The sequence below is a fragment of the Gadus chalcogrammus genome, chromosome 23, assembly GCF_026213295.1.
Source record: "Gadus chalcogrammus isolate NIFS_2021 chromosome 23, NIFS_Gcha_1.0, whole genome shotgun sequence".
Taxonomy (NCBI): Eukaryota; Metazoa; Chordata; class Actinopteri; order Gadiformes; family Gadidae; genus Gadus; species Gadus chalcogrammus.
Genome location: NC_079434.1, coordinates 14,993,679 through 15,016,300, shown reverse-complemented (window position 1 = coordinate 15,016,300; position 22,622 = coordinate 14,993,679). Strand labels below are relative to the sequence as shown.

Below are 22,622 nucleotides of genomic sequence, written 5' to 3'. Positions count from 1 at the left end.
ACAACAAACAAGCAGACACACATTCACTCACTCACTCTAAAACACACACACACACACACACACACACACACACACACACACACACACACACACACACACACACACACACACACACACACACACACACACACACACACACACACACACACACACAATTCCACCACCTGACAAGCAGACATATATATAGAGGGATTGGATATGAAGGATTTGTATACAAAGGTAAAGCACTATTCCCATGTCACTTTGCTCCAATCAGTAGTCTCCCCCGCTCCCATCCCAGGCTCCGTTTAACGCATGAAGGCCATCCAGACAGACCCCAAACAATCCAATTCACCATCCAATCTGGGCCATTTCATCCTAGGCCACCACCCGGACCAAATCCCGAGGCCCCCCACCGGCCCAACCGGGGTCCGAGGTGAATCAATCTTGTCCAATGCAAATCGAATACATCACAGGCAACGCAGCACACCGCTTTCAGCTTTCCTCGCATCCCTCGTACCTGCCCACCTGCTTAACCTTGGCATCTCATTTACAGCCGCCGCAGCACTTAGAGTGAGAAGAGCAGGCGTGTTGGAGGATAGCAAACAGCAACGCACGCCATAAGGTCTAAACTGTTCCTGTCTGATCGTTTTAAGGAGACACACTTCACCCGCGGTTTGATGGGAGAGAGACAGAGAGGGAGAGAGAGAGACAGAGAGACAGAGAGAGACATACAGAGGGAGAGATACAGAGATACAGCGAGACAGCGGGACAGAGAGACACAGACACAGAGAGAGAGAGACAGAGAGACAGAGAGACAGAGATGGAGAGAGAGAGAGAGAGAGAGAGAGAGAGAGACAGAGAGACGGAAAAGCCAAAACGAGAAGAGAGAGAGAGAGATGACAAGCGGCAGTCGAGAGACGCGCCGATTGGCTTCTCTGGGTACTCTTTTGTAAGAGGGATCCCACAGCCACTGCCTCAAACCTCGCCGCACAGCAGAGCCATGGGGATCGAGGCGGGGGAGAAGAAAGAAGACTCTCCGATTCGCTTATTGAGCCTCCGATTGCTCTGTCGGGGCTGTCCTGACAGATGCATCCTGGGAGATGCGTGAAGCTCTCGGGCCATCCCTGTAGGATAAGGGGGTGTGCTGTGAGCACGTCCCGAGAGTACAGGCAGGGGAAGAGACTAGAAAACAACTCCTGACCCGCAGCGAACGGCACGATGGAGTAAACCCCCCTGTAGTGATATACTCCACTGGCGGAGAATCCACTCCTTAAAGGTCTGCCTGGTTCTTCATAATATTGGCCTGATCCACATGCGACTGTGAATTACTGCTGAGTTCATATCGTGGAAGAACATAATTAAAGGGAAACTCACCTCACTACATGTGTAGCGCCGTGTTATATACGCCATAGGTGGCGCCAAAGAGAACGAAACAGATAACTAACGGATTGCAGCTTTAACAGCATTTCAATGAGATATAACTGTTAATAAAAGCTAACATGGAAATTAACTAGCCAACGAGATGCTAAATAAACAAAGAAAACCTTCTTGTTGGCATTGTATCAGGAGAAAGAAGTAGTAGTAGCATAGTGCCGTTCGCGTGTACCTAAAGTATTGTGCTGTTGTTCGGCAGGACTGGCTGAGCGTGGTTGTAGCTAGATGAGAAACACCTGCAGCTGGTTGGGGGCTACTTTCAGTGGATACCCGGCACATCCCACACCTCATTTCTCACTACTTCGCTCACACGGTGCACGGCAGACTCTTCGACCCACAAACCATTAGCTAGGTTCGGAATTTGTCGTGCTTTTAAAGAGCAAATCATTTGAATGCTTACAGAATTAGTTCTGGTCGTTTGTCCAACCACAGCCAGGGTTTAACAGTTCATAAACCCAAATCACACCTTAATGTTATAAACGTTAACCGGCTTAACACACACACGCATGCGCACGCACACGCACACGCACACACACACACACACACACACACACACACACACACACACAGAGACACACAGAAGCAGAGGGGCCTACCTGGGGTGTTGAGGAGTCTGGAAGTACGACAGCTGTAGGATATGTGTTGCTCGCAGTGCTCTGCGCTCGTGGTTATAGCCGTCACCTGACAAGACATTCACAATACATCATTACTGCGTGGGGTTGATCTGAGTTTGCATTCATCAGATGGCTGATGGTTATTCATGTGCACTGGCAGGTTGTGAGGATTGGAGTGGTCAGGTGACTTAGAGACTGGGGGTCAAAAGGTGAACAGGTGTTTACGATGTGAACAGGTGTACTGAGATGCTGCCGACGTGAATCATTCGGACACTTCTATGTATGATGTATATTGTCGTTGTTTGGAAATTGTGCGATTTTTTCCTCATCATTTGAAAATCATGCTTCCTTCTGAATACCAATTTCTTTGTCTATATATAATAAAATATGGATGTTAAATGTCCTTTATGTCTTAAGGAAGCGATTTCCAGTGAGATTTTTCATATTGCAGTCCCATCCATTTGTTGCTTTTGTCATTACTTTCTTTAGTTGACATTATATTATTACCGGCATTAATAAGCAAACCGTGAAGAAAATATTATCCTGTAAAACTCCATAACATGATTTGTCATGCTTTTGAGCTTGTTTGTGGGCATACCTTTGTGTGCGTATGTGTGTTTGTATTCTTGCCTGTGTGCTTACATTAATATCTTGTGTGTGTGTGTGTGTGCGTGTGTGTACGTGTGAGTGTGTATTTTTGGGTATGTATGTTTGTGTGTGGGTACGTATGTGTCTGCATGTGTGTGTGTGTTTACGTGTGTGTGTGTGTGTGTGTGTGTGTTACCTGGTCCATAGAAGCGCTGTAGTTAACCTGAAGGACTGTCCGTCTGTCTCTGCTGGAACCCATCACAGTGGTCTGGGCTGGCAGGTTGTTCATCACCGTGGTCCAAACTTTGTCCTCTACACACACACACACACACACACACACACACACACACACACACACACACACACACACACACACACACACACACACACACACACACACACACACACACACACACACACACACACACTAGCGGTTAAACCTTCATGCAGGATATATACTTTTATGGTAGAAGCCAGAGAGAGAGAAGGAGGGAGAGAGAGAGAGAGAGAGAAACATAAAGAGTCTGACACACAGACACACAGATTCACAAACCTCTCCTCATGTGTGTCTGTGTGTGTCAATAAATGAAGCGGCATAACGTTTCACGGTTGATTCCCTTGTTGCGGAAAGGTCAGTGATGTGGGTTGGTGCATTCCTCAAAATTGTTGTTTGCTGTGTGTGTGTGTGCGTGTGTGGGTGTGTGGGGCGTGTGTGTATGTATGTGTGTGTGTGTGTGTGTGTGGGGCGTGTGTGTGTGTGTATTTGTGTGTGTGTGTGCGGCGTGTGTGTGTGTGTGTGTGCAACAATAAACTATGAAAGTTGTTGATTGTGAGAAAGCGTGTCTGTGTGCTGTATCTATCTCCTGTGTGTGTGTGTGTGTGTGTGTGTGTGTGTGTGTGTGTGTGTGTGTGTGTGTGTGTGTGTGTGTGTGTGTGTGTGTTGCCATGACAACCTGCAGGCCTGGCGGGTTTAAGACCGGCCAGGTTTGCAGGTTAAGGACCGGGGCTGGAGAGCATTCTCTCCCACTGAGATCAAAGTGACTGCGATACCACCTGCCCCAACGCACACAAACACACACACAAACAGTCACACAAACACACACACACCATAAAACAAATACACACATACACACAAACAAATGATATACACACACATGCACATACTGTGAAACAAACTCCCATTACGTCACACACACACACACAGACACACAAAAACACACACATACAATGTTATAAATAACCTAAAACTCTCACACGACTGTCAGACAAATGAAGACACACACACACACACACACACACACACACACGCACACGCACACGCACACGCGCACGCACACGCGCGGGGCACGCCTTCACACACCTGTCATGTTGCAGTTGACCTTAAAGGGGCCGAGGGGCCCGCTCCCATCGGGGTCCACCCAGTAGGTGTCAGAGGATCTGCCAAGGTGCTTGTAGGCCTCACACGAAGGCTCATAGATAGCTGGGGGGAGAGAGAGTAAGAGAAGGGAGAGAGAGAGAGGGAGAGGGAGGGAGGGAGTGATGGGGAGGAGAGGGAGAGAGAGAGAGAGAGAGAGAGAAGGAAAGAGACAATGACAGAGATAGAGAGAGATAGAGGGATAGAGGGAGAGATTGAGAGAGAAAGTACCAAGAAAGAGAAAGAGGGAGACATAGAGGGAGAGAGAGAGACAGAGAGAGAGAGAGAGAGATAGAGTGAGAGAGGGAGAGATAGAGAGAGAAAGCAGGCGAGAAAGAGAAAGAAAGAGAAAGAGCGAAAGTGAAAGCGTATGAGAGAGAGAGAGACAGAGAGAGAAATAAAAGTGAGGTAAACACATGAGAAATAAAGAATAAACGAAAAGCTTCGATCCAAAGCCGAGCCTGAAACCAAGTGTTTATCCCGATGCGAAGGACTCTCCCGTCTGCGTCCGCGTAACGCAGCCTCCGCTCTGACTAGTTTGAAGGACGCCATCCATTTATCCTTTTGCAACCCTGATTGCCTTCTGTCCCACACTACCTTCCGCACACTCCGGACGAGAGAAACGTTTAAAGGATACGGCGACGGGAACACAAACCGCATCACCCTTGCGCCACTGTATTTAACATCTTGAATATGTTTGTCAAATGTAAAACCGTACCAGGCTTTCTGAGACCAAGGCTCTCAGACGAGGGAGTGTAGTAAGGAGGAGGAGGAAGGATAAATAATCCTGGTTTTCTGTGCATCGAAAATAAAAAAGATGGGGCCTCCTGGGTTGAGATGCAATATTGAAGGCCACAGTGGACAGGAGGAACTGGGGATCGAACTAGCAACCTTCCGGTTACAAGACAACTGCACTACCTCCTGAGCTAACCCGTTCATGAACCATGAACTATTGAATTTGTTTACGTCGTAGTTGTCTGTCTTGTGTGTGATACACATCTTTCGATATATACCTGTGTGTGTGTGTGTGTGTGTGTGTGTGTGTGTGTGTGTGTGTGTGTGTGTGTGTGTGTGTGTGTCTGTATGTATGTTCAAATGCTTTGTATTTCAACGGACAACTCGTTCCAAGGTGCTCCGGTTCTTTTTCATTTCGTTCCGTCAGTCTCCTTTCATTTCCTGTCAGGCAGTGAGGTCTAAAGCTGTGTGCTTCACCAGCCCCGCACCCTACAACATATTGATGTTGTGTTTGTTGATTCAGCACAGCCCTAGGAGTAAATTATGGACCGACCCATGACACAGATAGAGAGAGAGGGAGATTTGAAGTTAGATGTTCCTGTTTTAACTCATTCCAGTAAAGAGCTATATACGATGGGCTTTAAAAACAAAGTATGATACTTAATTGTTTGACATTTGACAAATTGAATGGTTCATGGTTCATGAACGGCTCATGGTTCATGAACGGCTTAGCTCAGGAGGTAGTGCAGTTGTCTTGTCTTGTAGTTTATTCTTGTAACCGGAAGGTTGCTAGTTCGATCCCCAGCTCCTCCTAGCTGAGTGTTGATGTATTCCTGAGCAAGACAGTCACTCCTGACGAGCTGGCTGTCGCCTTGCATGGTTGACGGTGTGTTGTCGGTGTCTCTGCTGTCGGTGTGTCAATGTGTGTATTAACCAATGTAAGTTGCTTTGGATAAAAGCGTGTGCTAAATTCCCTAATTGTGATGACCTGTTGCTCAACCATTTTATACTTTATTTGGTCAACTCTTATCAAGCCATTTTCTCAAGTAGAAGCTTGTGGCAATCAATAACAACTAGTATGCTTAAGCTCGGCTGAATATTGCTACCCTGAATATTAGTCTATTGTATTATTATAGTTTTGAAATACTGAATCACCCCCATTTATCAATATATATATATATATATATATATGTATATATATATATAGACACACAAACATACACATTTCTAAAATAAATATATGTATTTATGTGTGCATGTGTATGTGTTTGTTATTCCGTCCCTTGGCGGCATGAGCAACCAGAATAACACCGTGAAAAGGTTAGCACCTCTTCCTCCCTTCGACTGTCGGTCATTTGTACTCGTGAAGGCCTGAAGGGTGAGCTTTTCTGTCTTCTTCTTCCCCTTTTGTTTGTCTAAATAGGTTGTCTGCAGCCTAGAGAGAGATGTGTGGCAAGCGAAGGGCACAGTGGGAACTGTTGACATTCGGAAGTCATTCAACCCTTTTCAAAAGCCCTCCGTCCTTCTCTTAACTCCACTCACTCTCCCTCGCCTGGGCTCTCTCTTTTATTTATTATTTTCGGTACGGTGTTCGTTCGTTCTTCGACTGGTCCGCCTCACCTCTGTCCAGGGAGATAATGAGCGACACAGTGAAAGCTTCAAAAGTTCATCTGCGAGGCGTTTTGCTGCAAACGGCAGAGAGAGAGGACAGATGCGACCAAGCCAAGGGCAAACACACACACACACACACTCACACATGCACATACGTAGATGCATGCACTCAAACGCACATACGCAGATAAACACTCCAACGAATAAATAAATAAGACCAACAAACAAATACACACACAAACCAAAAAAGAGCTAATTCACACACACACACACACACTCACAAACACACATACGGACAGACGCATACACACACACACACACACAAACACACACAAAAACATGAAGTTGCATGTGCTCAATCGCACATCCGCGGATGCACACACACACACACACACAAACAACCACCACACCGGAGAGTCAAAAGATGAAGTGGTAATACAGCGCCATTTATACAGAAGAACAAAGAATACATTTGCATATGCAAATGTGTGTGTGTGTGTGTGTGTGTTTGAGTGCGATGTGCGGAAACACACGCGCTTACATGTGTGACAGGTGGCACCCGTGTATCCTGTCCCGTCGCAGGTACAACTGAAGCCGTCCCAGGTCTGTTTACAACGCCCACCGTGTTCACAGTGGTTGGGCATACATCTGTGAGAGAGCGAGACAGGGGGAGAGAGCGAGAGCGAGAGAGAGAGAGAGAGAGAGATTGCTTTATTGCCTTGAATAAAGAGATCACGCCGGTGATAGGACATTTATGGTTGTTCTTCCGTCAATGCCAAACATTTCATTCAAATGGTTTCTTTTGGTTGAGGGGACAAAAGTGCTTCCGGCAAGCTTGCTACAGGAGCTCCTTACCTGAGCCAACAACTTTCCATGTTTAAATACGAACACCAGATTGGGTGCATAGGTGTATATTTGAAGACATCCAATACAATTTGCCTGCAGGGCTGTGGAAATAAAGCCCAAAGCATCGAGGCTCCATCCCTTGGATATAACACATACGCGGGCACACACGCACACACGCATGCTTACACGCACCACAAACAGAAGGATGGTTCACCTGAGCTGTCAAAAAAAAGGTTTGTTTTTGTCGCCAGGAGCGGTCTTTTGATTGCAAAGGAAGCTCTTGAGAAGATAATAAAAGCAGGGAGGAAGTGTTTGTGTGTGTGCGTGTAGGCGTGTCTATTTGTGTGCGTGTCTGTGATTGTGTGTGTGTGTGTGTGTGTGTGTGTGTGTGTGTGTGTTGATGTAGGCACGTGTGTGTGCACCTGTGCGTGGAGGTATGTGTGTGTGTGTTTGTATAGTGTGAACAGTATAGATCTCCCACATGTTAGAATCATCCATTTACTGACAACTTATCTGGGAAAATAATGTGGGCTTTCTGTATTGAACAAAATAACAAAAGCAGCCAAGCCAATATAAAAAAACGGATAACAAAACTGTAACTGACCTAATTCGCCGTCTGTTGGACGTGGTGATTCATATCGACTTTCATTATGGCTATTTTTAGGCAGAATTTTGACTTTACCTGCCTCTGTACGAGTCAATTTAGATTTTAATCTGCTCTTCCTTCATTGGATAGGGTAATCTATTATGCCCTTCAATCACAGGCGTGTGAATGCAACACTTGTCAATAGTGGAGGAAAAATCGATCTCTCTTCTGCTCCTTTCCGCACACTCTCTTTAAAACTCTCAAATCCTAACTATTGAAGCATTAAGCAAGAAGCAACTCACGTTATCTATGATGAGCAAAACTTAAGAAAGGAAGTGAACTGCATTGGCTGCAAATTAACCTTCTCTACCTCTAATATATTCTAACTTCAGATGAGACGCTAGAAACTAACTCCATCTTCACTTTTAATGCTCATACATCTCCAAGTTCAGTCCTCCTATCTCTCATTGAAAGACAAATGCATAGCCAAAACAACCACATGCTCCGTTCACGCATATTATTTCGCACCACCCAATTAAGGCGGAGTAGTTAAGCTCAAGTACTCTGTGGCAACAGGCCGCCGTCCCTGTAGCGCCCGCGCATCCCTAAGATGAGACGGGGCAGGGTTGTTTAATCAATCTTGTTCTCACCGATGGCAGTCAGGCGTACCATCTTTCGGGATAATGAAGCGACGTGGCGTTACAGACAAGATCCTGACCCCCGTGAACACCAGAATGTGTTGCAATCAGGGCGAGGTCATGGGCGAGGAGGAGGAATTGCAGACTAAGTGGCACCACTGAGGTTTGGGCATGAAAAAATATGAGATGGGAAAATTCCCTTTAAAAGTGGACTTGATACAAACATGGCCGACCAGCGGCTCCAGCTGAAATAAAATCATCGATACATCAATACATCATACATCAAACTTATGATATTATATTATAACAATGTTATGGATACAATATATATGTTTTATATATATAACAATAAAAGTCCTGTAATTTCTGATTAAGGAGGTGTCTAAGGGACAAATGACAGACGGATAAGAAAAAATCAATGGATTAAATAATGGATGCAACCAAGGATGCATCTATTATTGTCCATGCTTGTCCAGCCATGCTCATTGGATTGAAATGTAACATTGACCCAAACTGGGATGAATGTATGCAGGGAGCCGACAATTTGATGTGTTCATATCGAGCCATGGGATAGACCTTTATTTAACCTGGAGAGGGAGGGAGGGAGGAGAGAGAGGGAGAGGGGGGAGAGAGAGGGAGAGGAGAGAGAGCGCAAGAGAGAGAGGGATGGAGAGAGAGAGCGAGAGAGGGAGAGTGAGGGCGAGAGAGAGCGAGAGAAAGAGAGAGTGCGAGAGAGAGGGAGAGGGAGAGCGAGAGAGAGGGAGAGAGAGAGAGTGAGAGAGAAAGAGAGAGAGAGAGAGAGAGAGAGGGAGAGAGGGAGAGTGCGATTGAGAGAGCACGAGAGAGAGGGAGAAAGAGAGAGAGCGAGTGAGAGAGAGAGAGAGAGCGAGAGAGAGTGCGTGAGTGAGGGAGAGAGAGAGAGAGAGAGAGAGAGAGAGAGACAGAGAGAGAGGGAGAGTGAGAGAGAGAGAGCGTGAGAGAGAGGGAGAGAGAGAGAGGGAGAGAGAGTGCGTGAGAGAGAGAGAGGGAGAGAGAGAGAGGGAGAGAGAGTGCGTGAGAGAGAGAGAGGGAGAGAGAGAGAGGAATAGGATTGCATGTGCACGCGTGCACGTCTTTTGTTTTGCCAGATGTATCTGCGACGAGGCGATTATTATTTTTGTGCTTTTCCTCGATCCACTCTTGAAGGAAAAGCGACGTGCAGTGATGCAAGTCATCATATGCTCCGAATTCACAGCTGAAACGATTACCATTTATCAGTTTATCTCTCTCTCTCTTGCTCAACCACAGACGCACACACGCACGTGCACACGCACGTGCACTTGTGCAGCCATGTGCGCCCTGAACGGCCGCTGCGTGTGATAAATCTAAACATGACAGTCGAGAGACGTCGCCTATTCCGAGCAACCAATTAACGCAGTTTGATTCATGGCTTCAATCGCCTCCGTACATGCATGTGGGTGCGTCTGTGTTCATAGGAGTAGGATGCCTCACATGGCAGGTAGCTTGTGCGTCTGTGTGTGTGTGTGTGTGTGTGTGTGTGTGTGTGTGTGTGTGTGTGTGTGTGTGTGTGTGTGTGTGTGTGTGTGTGTGTGTGTGTGTGTTTGTTTGTTTGTTAGTGTGTGCGTGTGTGTATGTGTGTGTGTGTCTGTGCGTGCGTGTGTGTGTGCGCGTGTGATTTTCACTACCCTCACCTGTCTATGATGGCGCACATGTCCAGGCTCACGTTCTCGAAGGCCCCGGCCACGCCCTTCTCCACCGCGTGGAGGTCGGCGGGCTGATCGTCCAATAGGATGGCTTGCATGCAGCCCTGGAAGGACCGCTGCAAGGGAGGGAAGGGCGTCTGTTGGAAGTAGCCTGGATAGGGTAAAAATGAAAATAAAAATGACAGAGATTTAACGACTTGACAAATTGTTATACTCGTTAATTGCAACATAATTGTGACGACCCAACAGAGCCACAAGAGAGAGGTGGGATTGGTGGTGGTGGTGTCGTTGGTCGACGGTAGAAGAAACGCATTAAGGGGAGACGGATTGCGGTATTTCGGTTGGAATATGGCCGACAAGTAAAGTAAAAAACGACGAGCGGCAGTGGGGGGAAAAACAAGACATCAACCACAGCGAGGACCCCATAATCCTTGGGGAGGCACAACAGTATGGGGGCTAGGCCTTGGTTATTGTCACTTAACGCCCGCAGACTTTCATCATTGCTCTTGTTTTACAGCAATCCGTCGGGCCCATTAGCTTTAATATGAATGCTGAGGCCATGGCGGACAGTGAGGCTTTATCGGCGAGACTATGGGCCTTTATGAGATACAGGAGTCAATGGGCCATCCACAGATGCCACCGGGGTCTCGGTTCCAGACAGCGCAACGGGAGAACGGAGGATTGAATGTGGGGAAGATAGTGTTTTCTGTGCTTGAGTTTGTGTGTGTGTTGCTAACATCCTATATAGGTTTGTGCATGTTGTATGGGCAATAACTGAGGAGAAAATGTGTGTCTGTGGGTGAGTGTATCTTACTCAGTGTGGGTGTGCTTGCACGTGCGTGTGTGTGTAACGTCCTTGTTGGAAAAAAATAATTTATGTGTGAATGCTATTTTGCACTCAAGGGTAAGGTTTAGGGTTAACTCTAACCTCAACTAACCTTACACTAATCTTACCCTAACTCCCAAGCTACTGCTATATAATAATAACCATTAATTAAAAAGAGTTAATGCCAAATGAGTAAAGTATGTACCTTAATTTTATAGTTCATGTCCATGCGTGTGTTTGCGTGTGTATCAACGTCATCAGTGGAGGTCAAAAGGGCAAAAAGAGTGCATGGATTCAATCTAAGCCATAAGCTCCCGGGCCTCCTCATAAAACACTGCTGCTCAATGACATCTCCATCATCTGGATGTTATATGCTGTCAGAAGCCGCCGCATAGCTATCAACCTCAAGGTCTGCCCAGCAAGGAGGCTTATTAGTGTGTGTATGTGTGCGTGCGTGTATATGTGTGTGTATATGTCTGTGTGTGTGTTTATGTGTGTGTGCGTGTGGGTTTGTGTGAGTGTGTCCCCAGTATAACCAAAATGAGGCAGACGATATGCAGCAAATAACTGTTACCTACCAGGTAGAGCAGCACAAATATAATGATGAATATGAGTGCCCTAGATGGGAGTGCGTGAGTGTTTGCACGACTCGTATGTGCGTGAGCGTGCATGCAAATCCACCGCTGCACACCTCCTCCTGTGATTTTAATTCCCCCTTTCCCAAAAAAAAGTAGTTTATTCTGTCATCCTTGCCATCTGTCCGTTCCCAATCCTCCTCCACACCTGTCTGGTGTCTCACCGACAGGGAGAGATGAGGAGGGAGGGAGGGAGGGAGGGAGGGGGGAGAGATAGGGAGGGGGGAGGGAGAGAGAGAGAGAGACAAGAGAAAATAGAGGAAAAAAAGAGTGAGAAAAGGGAACAAACAACAAAGAACAGATAAAGAGAAGGATGAGAGAGAGAGAGACAGGTGAGCAAGAGAGAGAGAGAGAGAGAGAGAGAGAGAGAGAGAGAGAGAGAGAGAGAGAGAGAGAGAGAGAGAGAGAGAGATAGGTAAGTAAGCATGAGAGAAAGAGAGAAAGAGACAGAGAGAGAGAGAGGGAGAGAGTGAGAGATACACAGTGAGAGAGCGAGAGACAGACACAGAGAGAGAGACAGAGACCGAGAGAGAGTTGGGGAAAATAGGGCAGCATGCGGCTGTCTGGCAGGTCTTTGTGTCCTGCTGCAAATTAATGCAAGGGAATTGCAGACCTCTCTGACAGTTTGGCATAACTGGAAGAAAAAAAATAAGGTGTTGAAGTGATGACGGATGGATGGATGCGGACGCTGATACACCGCCAGAGGACGACGGTGTATCTTTCTCTCTTATCATTCGGATGCTGAAGCCATTCCGCGTAGAACGTTAAACTGATAAATCCCCACTTAATATTTCAACACTGCTTGATGCATTCATTCTCGTGGACTGGTCAAACTTTCCTTGCAAAACTTTGGATTTGAAGGCAACTTCAGCTGTGAAAAGGATGAAAGTTATTTTACAAGAAAATTTGTTTCAGTGAAATTGTATCAATCTTTTTTTATTTAAGAATGGCCGTTTGAAACTGAAGCCAGCTAAACAATTCTGGCAGTAGATCACAAGACCAAAGGCATTTTTACCAGACAGTTTTGCATACACCCGCGTTTTCAGCCACAGCAGCAAGCACTACAAGTAGACCCAGAGCCATCTCAAGACAGCTGGACACAAACCCTCAGTTTCTTAAATGTCATAATTTGTATCATTTCTAAGCGAAAAAGGGATTTTGTTTCCCAGGCATTTGCGTAAATACAATGGGGGAAGAGAGGTGGTACATAATAAATAAATAAAAAATACAGTTTGTATAATGAAAAGACCATGCTGCTTGTTACGAGAAAAGTGTCAAACCACATGTTTCCCTCAGGATCTAACACGGGCGAGGCCAGCTGTAAGGCTGCACTCTCTCTCTGTAAACCTTCCTCTGCAGCTGTCACTCAACCATTAGCACCAATCAGAGTCACGGAATGAGGCGTGACCTTCCTTCAGTTTTTACAGGAATGGAGCAAGACCCTGCCAATTCCTTTCACAGCTAAAGGAAATGTCTACGGTTTGTTTTGTGCTTTTGTTTTCCCATTCTAACAATATGTTGGGGATTAGGAATGGGTGTGGCTATGATTTCCCTGCAGTCATGTTGGATGCGACTCCTCCTAGTAGCCACATGCTAGCCTTGTGCTCGGTGCTACAGAGCCTGGACAAGCGCAGGTAAACGGGCACTTTGCCAGCACCAGCACAGCGGCATTGACGGCTATCCAGTTCCAGGTCACTAATTGCCATATCCCGGGGCTAGTCAGCGCTTTGATTTATTTTCATTAGCATGTAGCGCAGGTAACAACTGAAAATATTAAAAATATGCTTTATTCTACGAGGACAGACATTACCCTAAACGTTGAAACTGATAATACCTCTAGTTAAAAAACCACAAAGCGACAGAAAAATACTTGAAACAAATGTTAAACTGCTGATACATTGGGCGCATCAATTCTCTAGCACAAACACTGTCACACACACAGACACACAAACACGTACGTGCAAGTGTGCACACGTGCACATTCAGCCATCCCGATGTTGACTACAGGCTATTTCCTGGCTTACCTTTCCCTGAGCTTTTGTCCTACCATCGATCCGAGTGCGAGGCACTCTAAATCAAAGTGTTAGATCGACTTTGACAGGGTACAGTTTATGCGTCAGCCAGGCGTACTATGCCTGGGTGCTGTGCAATATACGTGCTATCAAATGTATCCTATGGGAACGAAGGAATCATTCAAAAGGTGGATCCTTGTTGGTAATGAAGATTGATTGATTGTCATTGACAATCTGCTGGTATCTTTGCCAACTTTCCTATACACACTCATGTGCCTGTTGTAGAAAATGCCAAATTGAAAATGAAGAAGTACGATAAAAGATTTGTCTCTTCTTGAAACTTTTGTTCTCCTTGACGAATTGTCAACATGCCAGTTTTAACGCAAGAGGTCAAACGTCTGTGTGTGTGTGTGTGTGTGTGTGTGTGTGTATGTGCGTGCGTACTGGTGTCCACGTCCATCTTCTCTCGTGACAAAATTCAATCTGGAGCTGTCTGGTGTCAGTCACCTGCTAATTTCTCTCAGCGCATGGAGAGTGAGAAACTCACTCCACCGTAAAATAGGCTCTGGGTTCTGGTAGACTGCGTCCTTAAAGAACGACACTCCCGGGGACGGACGGATGGGAAAAAGATGGATATGGGGGGGGGGGGTGGAGAGGACTAGAGGAGCTGCAAGAGGAGAAGAAAGGAAATATCTTGTTTCCTCACCTTGTTTTTAATGAATAAGAACAGGGTTGAGAGCAAAGGCACAAAAGGGGGAAAAAAAATCGCAAAGGAAACAAACTACCAGTAAAATAGGGCGAGAATAGGACATCAGGGTGAGAATTAAAATGACTGAAAGGAGGAAAAGGAAACGGGGAGGAGGTGGAAACGGGGGAGGAAGAACAGACACACGCACACGTCTTCATCGGCAACTTTCTCTCATAATGCCAAACAACAGCTCTATATCTCACCATGCATGCATAGGCCTAATCCCAGCGCAAGCAGGTGTCCAGCATCAATATATATCTAATTAGTGTTAATGTATTAACATTGGCATTTGGCCATGAACGATAAACAGTGTTCCACAGCGGGACGTTGTGTAATATGCTCTTGGTCGGACTCATCAGCAACATCTGCCATGAAAGCTCAGAATGATAGCAATCAGAAGGGATTTCCGCAACCGTTTCTCCCTGTGCTTTTTTTATTTTAAAACTTTTCTCTCTCCAACCGAGTTGAACGCAGGCTATATCAAAATAGGGGATTTTCCACCGCTCTGTAATAACCAAATGTCTGCCAGCTATCAGCATGTGATTTCTTTTTGCGTGTTTCATTTCATGCTCCATTTCGGCACACTATATACTGTATATTTGGTGGGACATCTTCCATGTATAGAGGACTCGCGCCGGATAATCCACACTCTTTAAACGTTTCCTTTTTTTTTGTAGTTTGAGGCAGCAAAGGATTCCTGGCTTACACTTAATGGATACACAATCTTATGTATAGTATTGTTTGTATAATAAAAAATGAACACATTTTCTCAGTCCAAACAGTGCGGCTGTGACATGACGCTGATGCTGTAATCCATTTGGATGGTACCCTGGTACGTGCAAGTTGTAAGTCGCAAATCTCCCAGCTTTCTTGCAGAATTTGCGGAGGCACTTCCCCTTTTGGTCGTAGTATATTTCCTATTTCTCATTGGCTAGTCATTGTTATTGTTAGCTACATTAGCCTTTTCAGCAAACCAGCTCGAAAACAATGAACACAACTTTACATTGTATTGAATGCACAGCAAGACCGTTCAATGCATAAATTGGTGACCGGCATAAAGTAGTAATGTAATCAAGTGTGTAAAAGCATTTAAAATCTACATTAAGATGAGCAATGTGATACAAATACAAAGAAAATAAATCTTTTCATGGGCGCCGCCATTTTTGTTGACGAGTAGTACATTCTGCCTCACTGAACTACTACTACTACTTTCAAAGCGACGAGATACTACGACCAAAAGGGGGCGTGTCTCAGCGAAATGCCGCAAGAAAGCTGGGAGATTTGCGATTTACATTTTGCAGGTACCGGCAGTGTTGGGAAAGTTCACTTTCTACGGGAACTAGTTCAAAGTTCAGTTCATACATTTTAAAATGAACTAGTTCAGTAGACGTTCATGCATCCAAATTTTGAAATAAGTTCACAGTTCCAAAAAGGGAACTAGTTCATAGTACTTTTTTCAATATGTTGCTGTGAGCTATTTTTTTTTCTATTTCTTTTGAACATTGAGCCCCCTTTGTGGTTTGTCTAGGATGAACTAGAGTGGTTGAATTTTGTAAATCCCATTGATTTCTCTTGGAAGACTCTGTGACGCTGTGTTGTTTGACCGGTTGAATTATAAATATGTACAATCCATAATGTTAGCTCTCTGGCTCATAGCTCAGCGGACTAGAATACCTCCTAGAATCATTGCTCGTTGGCCGGAAACGGAAAGGGGGGGGGGTGTTCACGTTTGGTTGTAGTCTTTTCGCTCGGTTCTAGCCCTACTGTTGAGACGGAGAACCGACCGAAAAGACTACAACCAAACGTAAACAGCCCCCCTTTCCGTTTCCGGCCAACAAGCAATGATTCTAGGAGGTATTCTAGTCCGCTGAGCTATGAGCCAGAGAGCTAACATTATGGATTGTACATATTTATAATTCAACCGGTCAAACAACACAGCGTTCTGCGCGCGCATCCGCCGTGTTGATAAACAGATAACCCCCCCCTATTGAACAAAGTTAAACCGAGTGAGCATGCCGTTCACAGACGGCACGCTTTTTTTTCTAAAAAAATAAAATAAAAAATCTTCCACTTACGCTCTTTTCTATTTTTCTTCACTCCAAACAAGTAGTATGAAGATTGATTAATTCACTTGCACAACAATCTCAAAGGTGTCCTCTTTCTTTTGGTACAAAAATAACATATTATAGCCCTTGCGTTTGCGGAGATATTTACTTTGGGCATTTTCTCTTTCAGAAAGATAACTCAGATATATAGGCCTAGTGATGAACAGGAAATGTTAACACGGTCCTTGCCCTTGGTTACATTTCATGCTTTATTTACAAAAATACTATTCAAGACATCTGCATAAGCATCAGTGCGCAATATCAACCATCTAGATTAAATAATACCTAAATGTTCTCTCATCGGAAAATGGCTAGTTTAAATGCTAATTTACCTGTGATGCTTACGCTGACTGCATTGTTAACACTGAATGTGACAAACAGACTAACAGGTATGTAACCAAACGCCTCGACATATTTCACTGTGAAATGTTTACTGGTTTGTTAGCTTTTAATCAGCAGCATCGCACATGGCTTTAATAACCTTTTGGCTCATGGCAAAGGCCTACAGAACCTTTTTGTGTTTAGGTGACAGCTGAGGACACAATCATCACGTGTCTAAAGCTTTCTTATGGTACTGCATCTCAGAATGTATGAATGTAGCAGAAAACCTGTGTGCTTGTTTGTGCAGTTTGGTGTCGGGGAACTTTAAGTTATCGGCTTACAGCAAAAATACACCATAAAAATCCAACCATTCATGATTACGCAATCATTTGCAGAAGGCCTTAACAAATGTACTAGGCTTACTCCATGACTTCAAGGACTTTCTGTTTTCAAAAACCAACCGCCGGGGGATTAGGTGAATGCTAAAATGTCTAAGAGAGGAAAACAACGCAAATTAGTCACTGTCAGTACCGACGCACTAAAGAATCTCAGGAGAAGTCAGGTAACTTCTGAGCAGTTTCACACTATAGCTGATGAAACGCAGTGACAGAAAGAGGGAGAAACAAAGGGAGAGAGAGAGAGAGAGAGAGAGAGAGAGCTTAATGCCGCTGGCCCTGACTCATCAAGAAGCAGCCTGATCAGAAAGAGTAATTGAGGGCAAGCAAGGGGCTAAACTGTCTTTCGTCCACTCACTGTGTTATTCTGTTGAGGGCGCAGCAACGGTATGGAAATTTGCTTTGGAAATGTGTATGTTGAGGCACTTCCTATAAAGGCGATGGGTGTATGGTGTATACGGCATCTGTGAGTTGTATCCCTCTGTGTGCCTGCAGTATTAGGGTCTGCAGGGGGTCATTTGGAAACAATTTGACGTAACAAATGACACCAGACTGACACAGGACCAGATATGTACACGGACAAAGTAAATGGAAATGTGTACTTGAAATAAGTCTTCACAGCGATTCACGAGGGACACTGAATCAGTATGCCAAATTGGTTTTCTATTCAAGCTAAATCAAACGCTTTAATATCAGAGATTACAAAAAACAGCCAATTTTGGATGCTCAAAGTATCTCCACAAAAGCATGCATCTATCCGTACATTTAACATGCTGACAAATAAGTGAACTGAATTAGAATCAAGTGAGAGAACAGTTTCTTCAGCTCTTTTGAGCAGACCTTAGACCAAACACAATTAAAGACCAATAAGAAAAGGTGCCATTTGAAAACTTTAATTTAAGGTCAAAAATCAGCAGCCTAAATGTCATTCACCATAGCTTTGTTGCTGTGGTAATTGGGCGTTTCAAATTCCATTGCCTAGGGTTTTTTTGGTCTCCTAAGAGAAGCATTATTTAATGTTGTAAAAGTTGCCCAAAAAAAAGATAAATAACTTAGTTTTTACACAAACTGCATGCCACTGTTTTTCTCATTGTTGGAGCAGTGAAGCAGGCATGCAGGACAGTTGGATGTTTTGACGAAGGATACGTCTACACTGTCTTCAAAACCTCAGGCACCTCAGCGGGCAGCATTTTTCCAAACATTGGATTGCAACATAACTTGATGGCTCTATTCCTCCAAAAACCTCCTGAAGGGAACAGTTTAGCTTTTTGGGAGCCAGTCGTAGATGATGATGATACGGCTGTACTGGATTTCTACAATGGCGTAATCAATTTAATCAAACTTCTTGGGACTGCTTCGGTATTCGTTTTATTCGAACGCAATAATTTTTCTCTTCCATGAAAAGGGTACATTCACCAATGCTGTTTACATTGGATATAAGGCACTTTGATATATGCCATTGAGATTATGGGATACAGAGTCAGCTAATGCAACCGGCTGCAAAGTTAAGCTGGTTGCCGCCACAGCTCACAAACACTGCCTACGTCAGAATTTGCGACACACAAAACGCCCGCGAGAAGCATCTGCATAGAATAACAATGTGTTGATTAGCAAGAACAAATGTACGCATACACTTTCTCACCTAGCAAGCCCTGGGATTTATTTAAAAACAACATATGTCTATAGGTAACTATTGTATAGGATTTATTTTTGTGCATAAAAAAACGGGTATAATTGGTTTCATTGAACAGCTCTTGGTTGATTGTAGACCTAAAGACCTCAAGCTGGTAATCACGTCAAACTTACCAGTTTTAAATCAAACTGGTAATCAAAACAATAGTTAATGGTACTACTACTTCAAAGGAAGGCTATGATGGCAATGTGTTGGTTTGATTGACGAGCACACAGAGTTTGTTCGGATGACAAACACGGCCGGAGAGGTCCTGCTGTGCTTTCTGAACAGTGAATCATGAGTGAAAGTTTAGCGAGGGGCCGACTTGTGCAAGAAGGTCTGGAGCAGAGGCCGAGGCACATATTTTATGCAACGCGCATGGGGAGGGTGTAATGGACAAAATCGAATACGGTCTGGCAATGCAAGGCTATATACTTGTTGTTTCCAGGCATTTCAAATTTCTCCTCCACATTCCCCTTCCTATCCTACCTTGTCCTGGTCTACTTTTAAAAACACAAGATGATGAATATGGGGGTTGGGAGGGGGGGGGGGGGGGCGGGGGTCAAGGAGGTTGACGGCAGATGATGCAACCGTGCTAAAACTAGCATTTCTCGTTAGGGCACACTTAACACCCTAGCCTAGCATATGTCGTGGTGTTCCTGGCGACAATATGTGTGTTTTCACACAAACACACAATATGTGTGTTTGCCTCCTCTTTCCAACTGTTTCATGTTATCTAGGATATTGCCATACATCTTCCTGTCATTCTGTTGTTGTTTATGCTGTTACCACCTTGAAAAACATATTTATCTTCTTAATATCTTCTGTTCGACCGCATCGTTCCACAGTATTGTTTAATGCTGTTTAGTCATTGCTGCACTTTTAGAGTACAAGATGACCTGAGCACTGCAGAGAAACACACCCTACATTGACCGCCACAACGCTTTAAAATGTTCATGAATTTAACATGTTACATTCAGTCTCAGCATGAAAGGGATGATGAAACATTTGGTGTACTTCATCCCACTGTTTCCTGAGGATGACCAGGTGGAGAGCTTTCAGCTGAGGTAGAGTGATAAGTAAGACGGGAAGGGGGCCTGAATGAGGGAGACTAATGGAGGTCTCAGAATGCACGGCATCTCTCTCCGTTACTGTCGCTCTTTACAGCCGCCCCCCCCCGCAACGGAGACCGTAGACACAGACAAAGGGACCCCTACATGCACACTCTCTCTTACACACAGACCCACACGCACACACACACACACTTAGATACGGACCATCTTCCAACAGACGGACAGCAGTGTCTGGCATCATTAACTTGGCATCTCCTTAATTCAGACAGATCATGTAATCACCCACCGTGTGTGTGTGTGTGTGTGTGTGTGTGTGTGTGTGTGTGTGTGTGTGTGTGTGTGTGTGTGTGTGTGTGTGTGTGTGTGTGTGTGTGTGTGTGTGTGTCTAGAGCCCAGCTAAGTGAGTAACTTCCCTAACTCTGACCAGTGGGATTATAGATCACCGGTGAGATAAATGATCTACACACACACACCTGCAAGGCTAACGGTACATTTGCACAGAGGAGCACGTTCACACCAACGCACACGCACGCGCGCACACACACACACACACACACACACACACACACACACACACACACACACACACACACACACACACACACACACACACACACACACACACACACACACACACACACACACACTCAGAATCAATCAATGATCTGAGAGCGAATTACCTTCCAAAGCCACATATCCTTTAGAAACAAACTGGGTTACTTCGGTTGGAACAATCACATAGCTCACAGGAAAGAGTATGAAATTGCTACGTTTATACGCTCTCTCGGATGCGGCGAGTCCCCTTCGGGTCGGCCTTACCTCCCAGGTGATAGGTGCCTCCCGTGGTGATGGAGAGAGGCGAGCTGGTCCGGACGGCAGAGGCCTCGTCGCCATCGATGGTCAGCATGGCAAAGTTCTCCTTGGCCACCAGGCGTACGGCGTGCCACTGGCCGTCACTGAGGTCGGAGCCTGGCACAGAGGAGAGAGGAGAGGGGGGGGGGGGGGGGGGGGGGGGGGTGAGCGTGATTAGATGCGCATGAGCATTCAGGAAGCACACAGCCAGACAACGGTCAGACTCAAGCGACACTTCAACTTCAATCAACTTCGGTTGCACGGCATTGTTGTTCAAAGTGTGGAAAAAAATGGCAATTGGCTTCTGCAAAAATAATAATGATAAGTGGGGTATTGCCAAGCCGACCCAAAACACATCACAGGACATCGTCCGATTTCGGGACGATCTGAAAACATATTTAATAGATTCCCTCTAAGTACTTTAAGATTCAGACGTAGGATGCTGCTTTTCCCGTTGTTTTTCTCCGGTAGGACCTTGAAGACATCTAAAGACCCCGACGTCTCCCTGTGAAGATGTCGTCTAGCTAGTGGAGCAGTTGTTTAGGTAATTGCAAGGAAATGCAAGATTGACTCTGCTTTCTGGGTAAGTGATCTTTGTTGGAGTCTGCTGGGAAGGGAAATTACTTTGGCCCATGAGAACGAGACATTTCTATTAGCCGTGCAGGATGTAAAACTAATCTCTTGGTCAACGGGCCGTAGTGTCCACTTGACTTAGAATTTGCCCGGACAATTAATCACTTAGGCGCCAAAGCAAATGATCATTCGAAAAAATGAAATACAATTGCATCAAATGTGTGGAAATATACATCCACTGGAACACAGAAAGATAATCATTTTAGAGACAACTAGTTGTTCGCCAATTGGTTACGTGAAATGTAGCCAGAAAAACTCTGATAGCGGGTGAGTGAACAAAATATCTGTCCGTCCGTCCATGACCCCCTCTCTCCCGCTCTACTGCCCCCCTCCCTCCTTCCCTCTGTCGTTAATGAGCACATCATTTCCATACTCAACGATGGCATCAGTGCCCCTTTTCATGTCTCCTTATCTGTGTATCTTTCTCTCTGTCTCGATCTCTCTCTCCAATGCTACCTCTCTGTGAACCGCCCATGTGGTTTGACGTCGAGAGAGAGGGAGAGTGCAGAAAAAGAAAAGCAGGTATAATCTTAGCCTCCCCACTCATCTCTTTCCCGCCCCCCAGGTGAGTGCAGGTTCTCACAAGGCTGCCTTCCTTATGCTCCTGTTCTCTTTGTTTGTTTCGTTCTCCTCCATTCCTGCTGATGACAAGAGTCTCATGGCCCCGGAGGAGCTCAACTGCATTACCCGAGGAAGGGTCATGGGTGTGCCACAGTGTCGCAGCACTGTGCGAGATGCGTGTGCTTATTGGTGTGTGTGTGTGTGTGTATGTGTTTGTGTGTGTGCGTGGGTGAGTGTGCGTATGTGTTTATATTTATAGGTGTATGTATGTATGTATGTGTGTGGGAGAAAAAGTTCATCAGGGGGTGTCTGAGTTTGCCGTGTGTGTGAGAAAGAAAGTTTAATAGGGTGTGTGTAAGTGTATGAGTGAGTCTTTGTTTGTGTGCTTGCGTTTGTGTGTGTGTGAGAGCTTGTACGTGCATCCACTCTCCTCTGAATTTCCGTCCTGCCTACCATGACGGCCGCTGCTACTTGTGGATGCTGTCCTTCTTGTGTGCACAGTCAGAGTGGATTCGGATATTACAGCGTTTGTATGCGCCCCGATGTTGCAGACCTGAGTCTTTCCCCCTCTCTGAGTGGGTCTTCTCCCCCCGCTCTCTCCTTGTCGCTGTACTCTATTAGATATGAGTGATGTTCAG

General features: G+C 45.3%; 1 protein-coding gene across 1 annotated transcript in view; it reads right to left on the bottom strand.

The window, feature by feature from the left end:
• cntnap2a (contactin associated protein 2a) overlaps positions 1–22,622 on the bottom strand; it is a 139,764-nt gene that overhangs the window by 97,986 nt on the left and 19,156 nt on the right. The window contains exons 4-9 of the mRNA XM_056584298.1: positions 20,758–20,907; positions 10,140–10,302; positions 6,920–7,026; positions 3,979–4,098; positions 2,815–2,930; positions 2,013–2,097 (exon numbers count right to left, since the gene is read on the bottom strand). Coding sequence (XP_056440273.1) covers positions 2,013–2,097; positions 2,815–2,930; positions 3,979–4,098; positions 6,920–7,026; positions 10,140–10,302; positions 20,758–20,907 — 741 coding nt within the window. The remainder of the gene's footprint in view (positions 1–2,012; positions 2,098–2,814; positions 2,931–3,978; positions 4,099–6,919; positions 7,027–10,139; positions 10,303–20,757; positions 20,908–22,622) is intronic.